The sequence below is a fragment of the Anoplophora glabripennis genome, unplaced genomic scaffold, assembly GCF_000390285.2.
Source record: "Anoplophora glabripennis isolate ALB-LARVAE unplaced genomic scaffold, Agla_2.0 scaffold290, whole genome shotgun sequence".
NCBI classification, from domain to species: Eukaryota; Metazoa; Arthropoda; class Insecta; order Coleoptera; family Cerambycidae; genus Anoplophora; species Anoplophora glabripennis.
In genome coordinates this window covers 361,035-375,630 of record NW_019416372.1, presented here as the reverse complement: position 1 = coordinate 375,630, position 14,596 = coordinate 361,035, and the positions used below count along the sequence as shown (strand labels likewise).

Below are 14,596 nucleotides of genomic sequence, written 5' to 3'. Positions count from 1 at the left end.
GGATCGTGAGATGTACTGACGTTCCGTTACAGATAACCGAAATCATCAAGTACACTTCGACGGAACACGCGTTGATGACGAATCTTTTAGTTACGTTGGCCGAACGTTTCGCTCATTCCAAACAATGGAAGAGGAGGCAGACTTTCGCTCTGTTGTGCTCGGAACTCCTCAAGGAGCAGGCGCTGCCGCCCGAACAGTTCGCTTCCGATTTGCTGCCTCACCTCAACGACCTGAGCTGGGACCCGGTCGCCAACGTGAGGCTGGTGGTGGCGAGGTGTCTGGCCAAACAGATCATCACCAACGGTAAGTTTTGGTATAAACGATTGCAGGTAGCCGTTATCTGATTTCGTTCCCTTTTTTTTATGGGCGTCGTAAAATCCGAAGTTTTTAGTCACAAAAGTAAAAAATTTTAAATGATTAGAACATACAATGCGACACACGATGAAGACATCTTTGTATAAGGCAGACTATGACGTTACACTTGAACGAGAGACGTGCGTCTCTACCCGTGACGGATAATAATGGTGTGTTTCGTTTTCAGACTACTTCTCCGATCCGCGGAACGAACAGTACGAAGGGTTGGAGAAGGTGCTCAGGAGATTGCAAGCGGACAAAGACAGAGACGTGCGGCAGTCTGCCGAAGTGGATTAGTCTACCCCCGCCCCGACTATTGGAAACTTGTTTGTTTATATTCCTGTTCACATTACCAGGCTCGGCCGCGTTTCGTTCAAAGACGTGGCAGTGATGGAACCGTTACTTAACGCGCGAAGTAGTTGTAAGTCTCAAAGTTATCGCGTCGCGCTGACAATTACTTTTTTTTCCGATATTATATTTTTTTAGAAAGTTATAAAATCTACTGCTTTATTTTTGAGAAATGCGGCTGGGTTACCAAATACTGTTATGATTCCTAAATTTTATTCCTCTTTTATTGATTTTATTGAAATTGTTTTAGCAGTTTTTGTTTTTTTTTCTTTTTGAAGTGGCTTGAAAGATTTTGTGAAATTTGTTGTAATTTTTATTGTACCGTTTAAGTTGTAATATATGTATTAAAGTTTAAAATGAATTAAAATATTTGTGCAATTTTATAATTGTTTTTTTTTTTACTGAATTTACGCGTTAAGTACTGAAATACAGGAAAAATGAATATGTCTTAATAAAAAAAAATAGATGAACAAGTTGTCACCAGAAATAAAATTGAATTGGTTGAAATATAAAAAATTGGACTTATAGTGAATTACATTTATAATAAATAGTTCGAGAATAAAGGAATTTTTGTAGGAACGTGGGTGCCAGACGTGAACTAATCCCGTCATAATGCATAAAGAAATTATTCAATTTCTAAACCCCTTAAAACCGTATTGCACTGGATCCCTTGACAAGCAATGATTTATTTGCATTGCTAGACTGTTCAATTTATTTCCACTTTTGCCCTCAATGTGCACTGAGCCTATTATCTCTATTCAAATTGAAGTACAGGCCAATGATATATTCGGGGCACATTAAATGCCCCTAAAGAGAACAAATTGGGAACGCTGTAAATTGTTTTTTTTATCAACTAATTACACTTATTCGTAGCTCTACTACTTGACATGCTAGTTATGTCTCCCAATTTGAAGTAGCCTCTAAAATTACATAAATTTAAAGCAAATACTACCAAAATCCTACGGTACTTACTAGATGTTTGACTTTACGTATTTCGTCCCTTAAAAAATCACATGGTACCTACACCATCTTTGAAGTTCCTAATCGAAATTTTGAAAATTGGTTTAATATTTGATGTATTTCATTATGAGGTTAAGAAATCGGACATTTAAAATAGCGCCCCCTAGCGGCTAAGTTATGCGACTTGGAATATGTTTTACTTCACCCATAGACCACTCTTCATCCCAACCGTCCGTGGTATTCGCGGATATCGTGACAGGAAAAAAAAAGAAATTTCTGCATCCGACGTGTGTAGAGCATATACTACATGGAGGAAGCACCGTGTGTCAAAGAGTGTGTAGACGCTGCAGAGAGAAATGGCAATAGTTTGGGTACACTCTCTCGCTCTCTTAATTTCGTTTAAATCCAATTTAGCCAGTCACATGCCTGCGTGAGAGAGAAATATAATACCCAACTATCTCTTTCTCTCTCTGTCACGCGTCTGCACTGTCGCCGTAAGCTTGCTTCCTCCATGTAGAATATGCTCTGAGGTCATGGAAGACAAAAAATATCCAGAGACTAAGATCGATGCCAGAGACTAAAAAATATTGATTAAAGTCGAAGTCTATGATCATAGAAACGTTATATATCCATATTAGTAACTAAATAAGAGGGTGTTATTCTGTCGGCAGCAGTCTGTAGCTGGTGCAGCAAACGACACACTCGGAAACCACAGACCATAAAATAATTAAGGAAACTGCATTGGAAAACACAATTAGAGTAACCATAATTCTACTATCGAATAGATGTCGCTGCACCATAATGGCGGTAAATTTAAATGTAACAAAATACATAAAAAATATGTGTTTCATAATAGATCACAAAACAAATTAATAGTTTAAGTTAATCATTGAAATTAACGTGAATCATTAACAGCTGTTCCATGACCCATTACTTATGAAAAACTTTAATTATCACTAGGTTAAATGAAAAGTTAAAGCAGTGATACTTAAATGTGTGACAAATATACAAATTCATTTTGTTATGAATTCGAAAATATTTAAGTGTCAAAAAAATGTACAGGAAGCTTCTTGTAATTATTATTTTCTAAAGAAACCATTAAAAACTGCAAATTTTGTGTGTGTGTGTGTGACTAGTGATATGGCTTTGGACGTACCAATTAGCCAGAGCTTCGAAACTGCAAATTTTAAAGAATCTGAAAGAATTATTTACCTGCCTTTATGTAAAACGCATTGCACAGTGACTTGAAAAAAATTATTATATACATTTGTTTCGAAGTAATTGGTTTTCATCAGTACGATGTAATATACTACACTTATAGCAAATAACAATTTCGGTTTTTTAAAATGTGGAGGTGAAAAATCATCCGAAATTGAAGTTCGGCAGCTCGTTACTGTTTTTTAAACATTTTTTACTCAAAATGGTCTTCACAAAAATAATGATGTTTGTTGGAGTAAATTTTGATTTACAAAATTTTCGAACTGATTCTATCCACAGTAATTGTAGAACGTATTACAGATATTCATATAGTAAGAAATGGTTTTGCAATTTGGAGCGCAACATTGACGTTTAGTTCTACCAGGTAAACTCATTTTGCATAAAAAAAAACGAATAAAAAACAGTAAGGCAGTTCAAACGATTTATTCAATAAATCCCTTATTATATTAATCTAAAACAAAACATATTTGTTAATGCATAAAACGCGGCAGCCTACCTGAAGTCCTGAAGATCTATAACCTCAAACTCAAACATTCTACGTTGATTGAAATATTTCAGTCAACGCATTCTATTTCTGCTGATTGAAAGATTGGAAATACAGATTCGATCTGTGGTTGCAGATTTCTGTTAAACAATTGCTATAAAAGACAATGTTTTGCTGCACCAACGTGAGATGGCCTCAGTGAATGCATGCTCCGTCCGTCCTATCCAATAAATCCTCTTATTTATTTACTTTTATGTATATATCAAAGTCAATCCGTATATTTCTTGATTGGTGGCAATTTGTTAATATTTGTTTTAATTTTTAAACCGAATTAGATAACAGATAAGGATGCAGAATAATAGGGAATTATTAATTAAACAACAAAGGCGATTAACACGATTAATCGAGTCGTTCCGACTGCGTTAACGCAAGTTTTATTTAGAGCATTAACTTGATAACATTAATAAACACTCCGAAGGTCAAAATGTTGGATTACGTTTCTAGTAATTACGTGTTTATCGGTAGAAGCGGAAAATAGTGGGAATATTTTCTCCGAGAGAACAAATCTGAAAGTGGTGAAATGGGGCCCCTGGTAGGTGCGATCGACGAGGGCACTTCGAGTGCGAGGTTTATTTTATTTGAGGCAGGAACTATTAACGTGGTAGCTTCGCACCAGCAGGAACTGTCACAGATTTACCCCCAGGAAGGATGGGTAGAACAAGACCCAATGGAGATACTGAAAGTTGTCAACATCTGTATTGAGAGTGCCATCGACAAACTTATAGCGTCAGGGGGTAGTGTGAACGATATTGTGGCAGTAGGTGTTACGAACCAGAGGGAATCCACGATAGTTTGGGACAAAACGACTGGGGAACCTTTATACAACTCTATCGTGTGGCTGGATGTGAGGACCTCTTCGACTGTCGATCAGCTCCTCGACGGGGTCCCAAACAAATCTAGAAATAAAAATTACTTGAAGCCTCTGTGCGGTTTGCCTTTATCACCATATTTCAGTGCTGTTAAACTGAAATGGCTTCAAGAGAACATCCCCAAAGTCAAAAAAACTATGGCAGCAGGAAATTGCTTATTTGGAACTGTCGATTCCTGGTTAATATGGAATTTGACTGGTGGGAAAAACGGTGGCATCCATATCACCGATGTGTCGAATGCTTCGAGAACTATGCTGATGAATATTGAAACCTTGAAGTGGGACCCCGTATTAATAAATTTCTTTGGTGTTCCGAGTTCCGTTTTACCGACTATTAAATCAAGCTCGGAAGTGTATGGATGTATTGCTGAAGGCTCACTGAGAGGCGTCCCGCTAGCTGGGTGTCTTGGTGATCAACAATCCGCCTTAGTCGGTCAGCAGTGTCTTAATAGAGGACAGGTATTTAGCACAACAAGGACAGACCTAATATTTACTCTATTAGTTGACACGATTTATTTACTTGTTTGTTTATCACTTTTTAGGCGAAAGCTACCTATGGAACGGGTTGTTTCCTTCTCTACAATACCGGCAACATAAAAGTTCACAGCACGAAAGGTCTTATCACCACAGTTGCATATAAGCTTGGCCCCAAAGTTCCTGCCGTGTACGCCTTAGAGGGATCCGTTGCTATTGCCGGGGCTGCGTTGAACTGGTTGAGGGACAATCTAACAGTCTTACCGAGTTTCGGGGAGGCGCAGGAAATTTCTGAAAAAGCCACACGAATCGAGGGCGGGGAAGTATACTTTGTACCGGCATTTAGTGGCCTCTACGCGCCTTACTGGCAACAAGAAGCTAGGGGGTGCGTATATATCACTCGCTAATAAAGAAGAAAACAATTTTTTTTATCGTAGGGTAATTGTGGGCATTTCGGTGGACACCGAGGCTTGCCATATCGTTAGAGCCACCCTAGAAGCCGTTTGTTTCCAAGTTAGGGATATTTTGGAGGCGATGAATAAAGATTATGGATCACATTTAACGAATTTACAGGTAATTGACACCCATGGTACATAAAAGGACTCTAGAATAAAATTTTGATAAATTAGGTAGACGGTGGAATGACGGCGAACTCTTTACTGATGCAACTCCAGGCAGACTTGGCAGGCGTCACGGTAATAAGACCGATGATGGCCGAGAGTACGGCATTAGGGGCGGCGATGGTAGCGGGGGCCGCGGTCGGTCACTGGGATTTGGACAGCCCGTCGCTGGATATACCGGCGATAAGGTGGTCCCCAAAAATAAGCGACGACGAAAGAGATGTTGCTTATTCCAAGTGGAAGATGGCGGTGGAGCGGTCTATGGGCTGGGTCATATAATTGCTGTTGGTTTATCTAAAAAAATTGTGTAGGATCCTTTAACACGTTCATATATTTTGTTGTTCAGAGTAAAATATTATCAAGGCCTAATTGGTAAAAGTTTAGTACAATCAAAATAGGTTCAGTCTTGTAAGTGGTTCAAAAAAATACTTGGTATATTTAATAAGCTTTTTGCGTTATAAATTGATAACATTTTTTATTACATGTGTACGTATTTTCCAACAATTCAGATTTTATATTGGTGCTTCTGGCTGGAGACAAAGACAATGATTTTATGATGTTTGCAGGCGATCGATGCCCTCAGATCTAACAAATTACACATTTATCATTATTATTGCTTATAACGTTTATTACTTTTATTATCTTATTATAACAGTTTACACGTATTGTCTCTTTTGGAGGTACTCGTCATTAGATCTGACGGCGCCGACCAACGTCCCTGGACGAGGGTTATGTCAACAGTTAGACGGACGCTCTTGTCCTGCATAAAGATCTATACTGACATCGCTTGCACGCGGCACTGGTAATTATTGCAGGATTATATACTTATTTGCTGCGATAGGCCATATATTTTTATCATGTAATAGAAATTTTATTAAACTGCTAAGCATTTATTTTTAATCTTTATGAGTTATATCAGAGTTTAATTGTCTGTAATAACAAATGTAGTAAAATACTATACGTATATTAATGAGAATAAAAGTATGTTTTTTTTTTTAATATTTTTGTCCCTGCCGATATCTAATTTATTATAAGCAAACCTGTTTTCTCTGCAAGTGTCGTAATAAATCATAAAAATTTTAGATAATACCATTCTGATTCTTCTCGTAAATTCCATAACATTTTTGTTAGTTGTTTTACATTGACAATTTATTCATGAATAAATTTACGAGGTTCTTTATGAATTAATTCTCGAATTTATTTGTAAACGGTTTGGTTTTACACTGCTACAGAGACAGACAGACTTCGTGAATTTCTTTGACGTGAATCAGCCCTACCAATAAATCGAATGAAGCAAATAAATTTGAAAAATGTCACCTTTCCACTCATAATTGTAGTAGTACAACATCGGTACAGTTTTAACACATATTATATAAATATTAGGTTTTGTAAGTAACAAATCAGTAAAAACAAGACAAACTAGTACGATGCCACACAATTATTTACATATTCCAGTAACATAACCTCATTACATTACTAATCTGAGGCTGAAAATTTGTTGGGTTGGTACTTCTCAACTTCACGAAGAAGTTGACGAAAATTAGGACATGTTCGAATTCATCAAGAGCTTGAATAAATTCATGAAGTTATTTGACAGCAATTTGGTGCATTACACTTATTCAATTTCTTGATGAAGCGACTTCATCATAGAAAATATAGTACCAACGTTAGTACTATATTTTCTATGGACTTCATGAATTAATTGATCGGGTTCATGAATTAATTGTCAATGTAAAACAGCTATTAGAGATTGCAACTTTGTTTTGGTAATATCAAAATTTTTTAGACTGATGAACAGTCTATAACTTCTTTATTTTTTAATCTAGAAAGATCCGGTTTGATTTGCTGGAATTTTAAGACATAATACTAGAGTGACGACAGAATTTTTTTATATTTTCAAGAGATAAAAAGTTGGAGGTGGTTTGATAAGATCACCTTTTACGTCACGTGACCCATCCAAAATTATTTAAACTAGCGAACAGCCCCTAACTTTTTTATTTCTCGACCTAGAAGAATGCGGTTTGGTTTGCTGGAATCTACGGAAGAAATGCTAGAGGGACGCCATGTTAGTTTTTCGATATTTCCAACTGTTAAAAAGATATAGAGGGGTATTGTTAGATCACGTTTCAAGTCACGTGACTATAATTTGGTTAGGGAACACACATTAAGCCGAAAGGAACGCTCTTTATCTAACCATCAAGTCAAATGTCACAAATGAAAGTGACTTAACCCAACTTTTGTGAGCGATGATGTGTAATACCAACAAATCATGAAAAAGTACAAATAAATGTTTTATAAATTATAAGTAGTTTTACTGCTAGCGTGTGATGAGGAATACAATATTTAAAAATGACGTTTTTACAAGATACAGTTGTAGTTCTGGCTTCTCAAGTAATATCTTAGCTTCTAACAAAAAAAAAAAAAATTATGCCCTTACATTTGTAGGTAGCATTTTTCGTGGGGGCATGGATATTCTTTATGAAGCAACTATTTAAGGATTACGAAGTGAGGCATATTATGGTTCAGCTTATATTCTCCATTACATTAACGTTATCATGCACTATGTTTGAATTAATTATTTTTGAAATATTAGGCCTATTAGAATCGAGGTAAATTAAGGATGTGTTAACATTCCTACTGAGAAATAATTTCCTTTATTTTTCAGCTCGAGATATTTTTATTGGTGCCTAATGCTGTATTTACTTCTCTTCGTCGTGATAGTGTTGAACCCATTTTATATTGGCTACTATTGTATAAGCAGCATTAGATATGGTGAGAACTTTTGTATTCGAACAAAATATAATAGTCGTGTGTTACGGAGTGATGTTTCAACCTGTTTTTCTTTATATTTTTAATTTTAGTTAAGCCCGATTACGTTAAGCATTTAACGATACTTATATGGATAGCTTTTATAATAATATTTTGGAAAATTGGCGATCCGTTTCCTATAATGAACCCCAAACAAGGAGTTTTGAGCATGGAACAGTTGGTATCGAGAATCGGAGTTATAGGAGTGACCGTAATGGCCCTTCTGTCGGGATTCGGAGCCGTGAACTATCCCTATACGTCCATGGCTTATTTTATGAGGTACACTTTTTAAAACAACATTTGGCGATACCGGATTTAATATTTTTCCTTTCGGTTTGAATTTCAGGGAGGTTTCGGAAGCAGACGTATTAAACATTGAGAAAAGGCTGATGCAAACCATGGATATGGTTCTCATCAGGAAGAAGAGAATAGCAATAGCAAAAAAACAGTCTCTTGAAAAAGTGGATTCGGCAAACAAAAGGAGCATCTGGGGAATGCTTTCATCCGTCGGCAGCAACAGAAGTCATGAAAGTAGGTAGCGGTACGGAATTGTATATATCTTATTAATAATTGTGTTGATTTTTCTTTTTCTACTACTGAAGGACTGATTTTCTTGCTCCAGATATATCTCAACTGAGATTGGAAATCGAAGGATTAGAGGAACTAAGTAGGACCCTGTTTCTGGAGGTGCACGAGAATCGTAACATGTTGGAGAGGATAGAATGGTCGAAAACTTGGAAGGGGATATATTTTAATTTTCTCGGCTATATATTTTCTGGATACTGCCTATGGAAAATATTCATCGTAAGTACCTTTCAACACATACTGAATTGAATTGTGAAATAAAAGTAATGTCATACAGGATGTTCAGTTGGTATCCAGCCATACATTCTACGGTAAAAATTAAGCGAGTTAACTCGGACAAAAATCTCTTCTTTTTTACAAAATTATGATTTAGGTATTTTATTTTTGCGGTTTTCTTCTAGTGCACGATAAATATCGTGTTCGATAGGGTGGGCAAGAAGGACCCAGTAACGAGAGGCATCGAAATCGCGGTCCACTGGATGGGATGGAATTTCGACGTTAATTTCTGGTCGCAGCAAGTGTCCTTTTACTTGGTCGGTTGCATCGTAGTTACGTCGATAAGAGGCTTCATTATAACGTTAACGAAGGTACCACGTTTCTATATAATTTATACTCTCTACACCCCATTTTATTTTCCAGTTCTTCAACAGAATGTCGTCGAGCAAGAGCTCCAACATAATCGTCTTAGTTCTGGCCCAAATAATGGGTATGTACTTCGTATCGTCGGTGCTGCTCCTGCGGATGAATATGCCGGTGCAGTACCGCGCGATAATAACTCAAGTGCTCGGCGCGTTGCAGTTTAACTTCTACCACCGCTGGTTCGATGTGATCTTCTTGGTTAGCGCCCTGGGCAGCATCGTTACCCTCTATCTCGCTCACAAACAGCCCGTGAGGGAGAGCATGTAACGGTTTAGGTTAAGTTCAACAACTTACGTTAGATTTTAACACCCAACATTCTTTATACCGTTTTTTTTTTATCGTATTATTTTATATGTATATTAATTTATTTATAACTGCTATTAAGTGAACGATTATATTGAAAGCCTGATTATAATTTTGAAATAAAATGATAAGCTTTATGTTATGTTGACGTGTTAGTCTTTATATTAAAAAAACGCGACATTTTGGGGATTTACCGAACACATTTACGGGATCAGAAAAAGCAATTGCTTTAAAAATTAATTAACGTTGCTAAACGCACAAATTTGAGCCCTTAAACTTAAACACATAAGTAAAAAAAAATAGCACTTGGTGCAGAATGAGATGGGGTAAAGGTAAATATGCTACTTTGCCACTGCGCATCGCAGCATCAAAATCATAGTGTCATAAAGGGGAAATTACACTATTTTTCTTGAGAATTAGCAAAAATTATCAAATTTAAAACGGCGCGATTGGTTATTAAGTAATTTCCTATTTAATTCAAATGTATAGGTTAACTTAATAGGTAAAATCGGCTTTTAAAAATACTAACGCAGATTTATTTTTCACTTTCTTAGCCTTAGCTAAGTGCCCTTGATCTGCCCCTGTTGTTCTAGGGCTAGGATCTGTGGGGGCGGATCGTTATTAGAACCTCGAGTTTCTGCTTTAATGTTCATTTTGGTTCTTACTGTCGATTTTAAGGCCATTACAGGTAGAACTGCTTTTCAGTTACACCTAACAGAAATGTTAATATCTCTGGCTACGATGGTACGGATAAAAAAAATATTTTCTATAAATTGCGTCGTTTTTAACTTTTTCCAAATCCGTCCACAGAATTAAAATTAAATCGAATTTACATGCTGAATGTTTTACACTTTCGTGAAAAACCATGCGTGTAAAACCTCAAATGCCCAAAAATTAATAAAATCGAATTTTACAAACTGTATTTGATTACAGGTTTCGTGAGATTAATGTGCATGAATTGAGGAACATTTTCCGAAAGTTTCATGATGTTTAATTGATTTTTAGAAAATTGACAACGATTTTAAGAAACACCGATTATTTCTGCAATAAAAAAAAATTATTTTATAGAAAATTTCATTTATAACAAAAATGATCTCTAGCATTTTCTTCTTGTGAAAAAATATTAGGGTTTGTGGAAAATGAATATGTGAGGACGTTTTGGGCCTAAGAGAAAAATAGGGTAAAACCTTCCAATAATTTCGGATAGATCTGATTTTTATGAATGTTTGGAATTACGCTTATTTCACCCTGTAAATAAAAAGTTATATGTGCTTGATAGGCGCTTCTTATTTTTAGGGGATAAAAATCACCCCTTATGCTAAAAAACTGAATAAATATAAAAATAGACTAAAATCATATCAATATATAGAATAAATATTGTTTTATATTGTGGATTATAATTTACGTTATTTTTATAAAGTTTCAACCCTTAATGATAAAAATATAAAATTAATGGTTTCTTTGACCTTAAAATATTTTTATAGCGCTTATATTATAGACAGAAATCTTTTCAATAGTTTATGATGTTATGAATAATTTATTACAATATTCCAACCCATAAAAAAAACTACCCCTAATAACAAAATAATAAAAAAAATAGTTTTTAACAGTTTGAAATGATTTGATAGGAAATAAATGAAATTCTTTTATCTGTTTACAATACAATTTATAATTTATCGCATTGTTTTGACCCTTAAAAACCACCCCCATTGAAAAAATGTAAAGAAATGGCCTTTAATTGATTTAAAATGGATTATAATGCCTTATAGTGTTTATCAGATCACTGGGTTTCTTAAAAATCGCCACAAATAAAAGCAATTTTATATATTTAAAGTTGATAAGTAGAATTATTAAAAGGAAAAAGTGAAGGTATTCTACATATGTATACAAAATGTAACAAAGTTGCGGATAACCAAAATATTGCTCGGAAAATTGAAGCGGTAAGGTTTTTTAATGATAACTTCCTTAATTTTAAAGCTATTAAGACGATCTAAAAACGATTTTACGGAAAATTTCGACAGCTAAAAGTAGGTACTGTAAACTTGAATATTTTTCAACGCGTTATTTTTTGAGATTTTTGAGGTTAAAGGGTTTGAAAAACATGACAGCGACATCTCTGTTAATTTTTATCCTACACAAATAAAAAAAAAACAAAATATTTCAAAACTTTGGCACTACTGAACGTTTTTCGTATCTTTTTTATTTTCAGTTATTTTCAAAAATGTTTTTTATTTGGTACCTAATTAAAACGGTTTTTTTTTCAATCTAAACCTAATATTTAAAAAAATATGCATTCTAAACCGCTTAAACTTGTATAATATATTGTTAGCACACAAAAATTTTAAATCTAGTGAAAAATTCATCAGTTTTTGTACCGATTTATTTTCTCCGAAAAAGCGAATTAACAGTCTTACTTTGATCATAACTTTAATAATTTTTACGCTAATGACTTAAAGACAAGTTCATTTTAAATATTTTTTAAAGTACTTGTAAATGTTCTGTGCATTTTTCTTGAAAAATATAATTATTTTTAGTTATTTTACGTTGAATGCCTCCAATTTAGTTTTTGGCGGACATGAAATTATCTTCAAACAGCCGTATGTCTGCACCTTATTGCACCTAAATGAAAAAAAACTCAATCTTTTTCTTTTTCTATAAGCTTCATTTTCTTCGAGATGTTTTTTTTTCCATAGAATGTCTATTCTCTGAGTTATTCAAGAAAAACTACTAAAAAACGCCTTTTTTTAATAAAAAATGTACATTTCCAATCACCAATAATTCAGAAAATATTTATTTATCGAAAACTGTTCATAAGATACTTTTTGCTTAAAATTGATTGCTTTATTGATTCCTGGGGTTATTTTCAATATTTTATTTTTACCTCCTGGGAAAAAGCACTTATCGACACTACATGGTTTTGTTTCTTGAGCTATTTTTTACTTGCAGTCCAAGTGTCGCGTCAATCGGTTCTATCCGAAAGAATTCAGAGGGAAAACCCTTGGTTCCCTGGACCACTAACATAGAAACCAGTCCTTTATACCATGTTTCCAGTATGTCTGAAAAACTGAAAAGTAAAAGACCATGTGCTGATACCGACTATACTGAAAGCTGAAACCTACGCGGAAGGCGTGGTCGCAAAACGACGGAATGTCCACGTCCAAAGCCATCTAGCATCTAGGCCAAGCAAAAGAAAAATCAGTCGTCAACGCAAGGTTATTCCCCCGAAAGTGTGCACTTAGTGGGCTAGTCGTTCGCGGAATCCTGTGTAGACGAAGCCTGAAATATTGATCTTTTAGGTTATATCCCCGAGGACCGATCTACGGCGCTTTCGGCGCGCGTATAGCCGAGATCGGACTTCGTGGACCGACGACGGAACTACCCGACCGCCGACCGCAGCGATTATTCCATCCGGCAGGCCGGTAAATATCTCCCAACCAACCCGTGTGGTAGCGCCGACGAGCTCCCGATTAATTGTGCATGTTCGAGTGTATTTTGGGTGGTATAACAATTGGTCGTGGTGTGTGAGAGGCTCTCCGCTCGCGATCCGTGCGGATTTTCGCCACAGAGAGCGAACTAACACACACATACACAGTAGAGATTTGAACAATTCGCGAGTGACTATGGCAGTACCGCCAATGGCCTGTACGCGATTTAGCGACAATTATGATTTGAAGGAAGAGCTAGGGAAGTAAGTACAAGCATTTTTATGTTGATGGTGTGTATTTGTCCCTGGCGTGGTTCACTTCTCGGCTCGGAGGTTTTATATTCGACGCGGCGGCTAATGGACGATTCCTCGTAGGAAAATGTGTTTTGGGGGCCTGCACACGAAAATAAACCCGGTTCTACGGCGGCGTTTATAAACGTCTGTGCGTTGCGAGGCCCGGTCGAGCCGCTGTCGCCTGAAAATCGCTGAAATTCCGGTGCCGTTTGAATATCTGCATTGGCGGCGAGAAAATCAATATCGCGGAGGCTCAGCCCTGTGCGGTATGACAGGTGGTTGTCTCCCGAATAAAATATTTATCCCGTCCGAGGAGGACGCCTCGAATTTGGGACCGCCGTCTTGTTTCGTACACCTGAAATTTCACGTTGGATCGATGGGGTATCGATTTGTCGCAGACGAACTCCGTGTTGCCGTACACATGTCGATTTACTTATCAGCCTTTTTTTTATTAGCCTGCTGTGTTTTTACTGGTGTTTCATACATGCAGATTACAATAATAATTTGTATTTTGTCTGTTTTCGCAGGTTCGCAATTGTCTGGAAAATACTAAAAAGCGCATTCGAAAACTTATAAAAACACGTTTGATGCTTCATAAAAATTCAAACCTCTGAAATCTGTATTTAAGATTTTCCAAGAATTTTCGGCAATTTTCTTTTCTCTAATTCACTTTTGACCAGAATTTTGGTTCCAAAACATTCGTTTTCACGTAATGTGTACTTCATTCAAAAAGTGTACGGGAAAACTATCTATTTGAAACCTTTTCTCGAAAAAATGCATCTTCATCGAGGTAATAGCAGTTTTTGACCAAAAAGCGCGGAAAATCATGTATATCTACAGGGTGTCTTAGTTTTAATCTACGAGATTTCGGGAGCAGATAGTATCAACTGTTTTTGAGATACAGGCTGGTAATAATTAAAAAAAAACATTTATTGCAAATAACTTCTGAAATAATAGAGGTATTTGAACTAAATTTGCTGTACATTATGTTGGGTCAAATTTCCATAAAATGTCAAGACTATTGGACTATGATTTTCAACAAAAACCGTATTAACTGAAACAAGATTTTAACAGTGTTTATTAGAAAATAATCGAAAAGTCAGTAGTAGGCGATGAATTTATCTTTCAAACCTGTCAGTTAGTAATAAAATTATTTT

General features: G+C 35.9%; 4 protein-coding genes across 10 annotated transcripts in view; all 4 read left to right on the top strand.

The window, feature by feature from the left end:
* The window catches only part of LOC108910829 (serine/threonine-protein phosphatase 4 regulatory subunit 1), a 115,325-nt gene extending 114,245 nt beyond the window's left edge, over nucleotides 1-1,080 (top strand). For all 5 annotated transcript variants that reach the window (XM_018715570.2, XM_018715572.2, XM_018715569.2 and 2 more), the window contains 2 exons: nucleotides 33-303; nucleotides 542-1,080. In XM_018715570.2, the coding sequence (XP_018571086.1) occupies nucleotides 33-303; nucleotides 542-651 (381 nt within the window). In that variant the 3' untranslated portion in view covers nucleotides 652-1,080. The remainder of the gene's footprint in view (nucleotides 1-32; nucleotides 304-541) is intronic.
* A 2,555-nt stretch (nucleotides 1,081-3,635) lies between these two features.
* LOC108910830 (glycerol kinase) lies at nucleotides 3,636-6,383 on the top strand. The gene is made up of 4 exons (XM_018715574.1): nucleotides 3,636-4,751; nucleotides 4,835-5,151; nucleotides 5,204-5,339; nucleotides 5,396-6,383. Exons 1-4 carry the CDS (start codon nucleotides 3,945-3,947, stop codon nucleotides 5,663-5,665), a joined length of 1,530 nt encoding a protein of 509 aa, XP_018571090.1. The 5' UTR covers nucleotides 3,636-3,944; the 3' UTR covers nucleotides 5,666-6,383.
* A 1,209-nt stretch (nucleotides 6,384-7,592) lies between these two features.
* Nucleotides 7,593-9,863, top strand: LOC108910812 (Golgi pH regulator). Its single transcript, XM_018715542.1, has 8 exons — nucleotides 7,593-7,777; nucleotides 7,832-7,995; nucleotides 8,052-8,158; nucleotides 8,248-8,473; nucleotides 8,541-8,725; nucleotides 8,817-8,998; nucleotides 9,181-9,366; nucleotides 9,419-9,863. The coding sequence occupies exons 1-8, from the start codon at nucleotides 7,736-7,738 to the stop codon at nucleotides 9,683-9,685; spliced, it is 1,359 nt and encodes a 452-aa protein (XP_018571058.1). The 5' UTR covers nucleotides 7,593-7,735; the 3' UTR covers nucleotides 9,686-9,863.
* Nucleotides 9,864-13,170: 3,307 nt separating this feature from the next.
* The window catches only part of LOC108910834 (calcium/calmodulin-dependent protein kinase type II alpha chain), a 101,485-nt gene continuing 100,059 nt past the window's right edge, over nucleotides 13,171-14,596 (top strand). For all 3 annotated transcript variants that reach the window (XM_023454311.1, XM_023454310.1, XM_023454309.1), the window contains exon 1: nucleotides 13,171-13,409. In XM_023454311.1, coding sequence (XP_023310079.1) covers nucleotides 13,342-13,409 — 68 coding nt within the window. In that variant the 5' untranslated portion in view covers nucleotides 13,171-13,341. The remainder of the gene's footprint in view (nucleotides 13,410-14,596) is intronic.

Bases quoted from the DNA above. Each gene is read 5' to 3' on its own strand.
- LOC108910812 (XM_018715542.1), top strand. From the start codon at position 7,736: ATGACGTTTTTACAAGATACAGTTGTAGTTCTGGCTTCTCAA. The intron at 7,778-7,831 runs GTAATATCTTAG...TTACATTTGTAG, and splicing joins TTGTAGTTCTGGCTTCTCAA to GTAGCATTTTTCGTGGGGGC. The intron at 7,996-8,051 runs GTAAATTAAGGA...TTTATTTTTCAG, and splicing joins TTAGGCCTATTAGAATCGAG to CTCGAGATATTTTTATTGGT.
- LOC108910830 (XM_018715574.1), top strand. From the start codon at position 3,945: ATGGGGCCCCTGGTAGGTGCGATCGACGAGGGCACTTCGAGTGCGAGG. The intron at 5,152-5,203 runs GTGCGTATATAT...TTTTTATCGTAG, and splicing joins TGGCAACAAGAAGCTAGGGG to GGTAATTGTGGGCATTTCGG. The intron at 5,340-5,395 runs GTAATTGACACC...TTGATAAATTAG, and splicing joins CACATTTAACGAATTTACAG to GTAGACGGTGGAATGACGGC.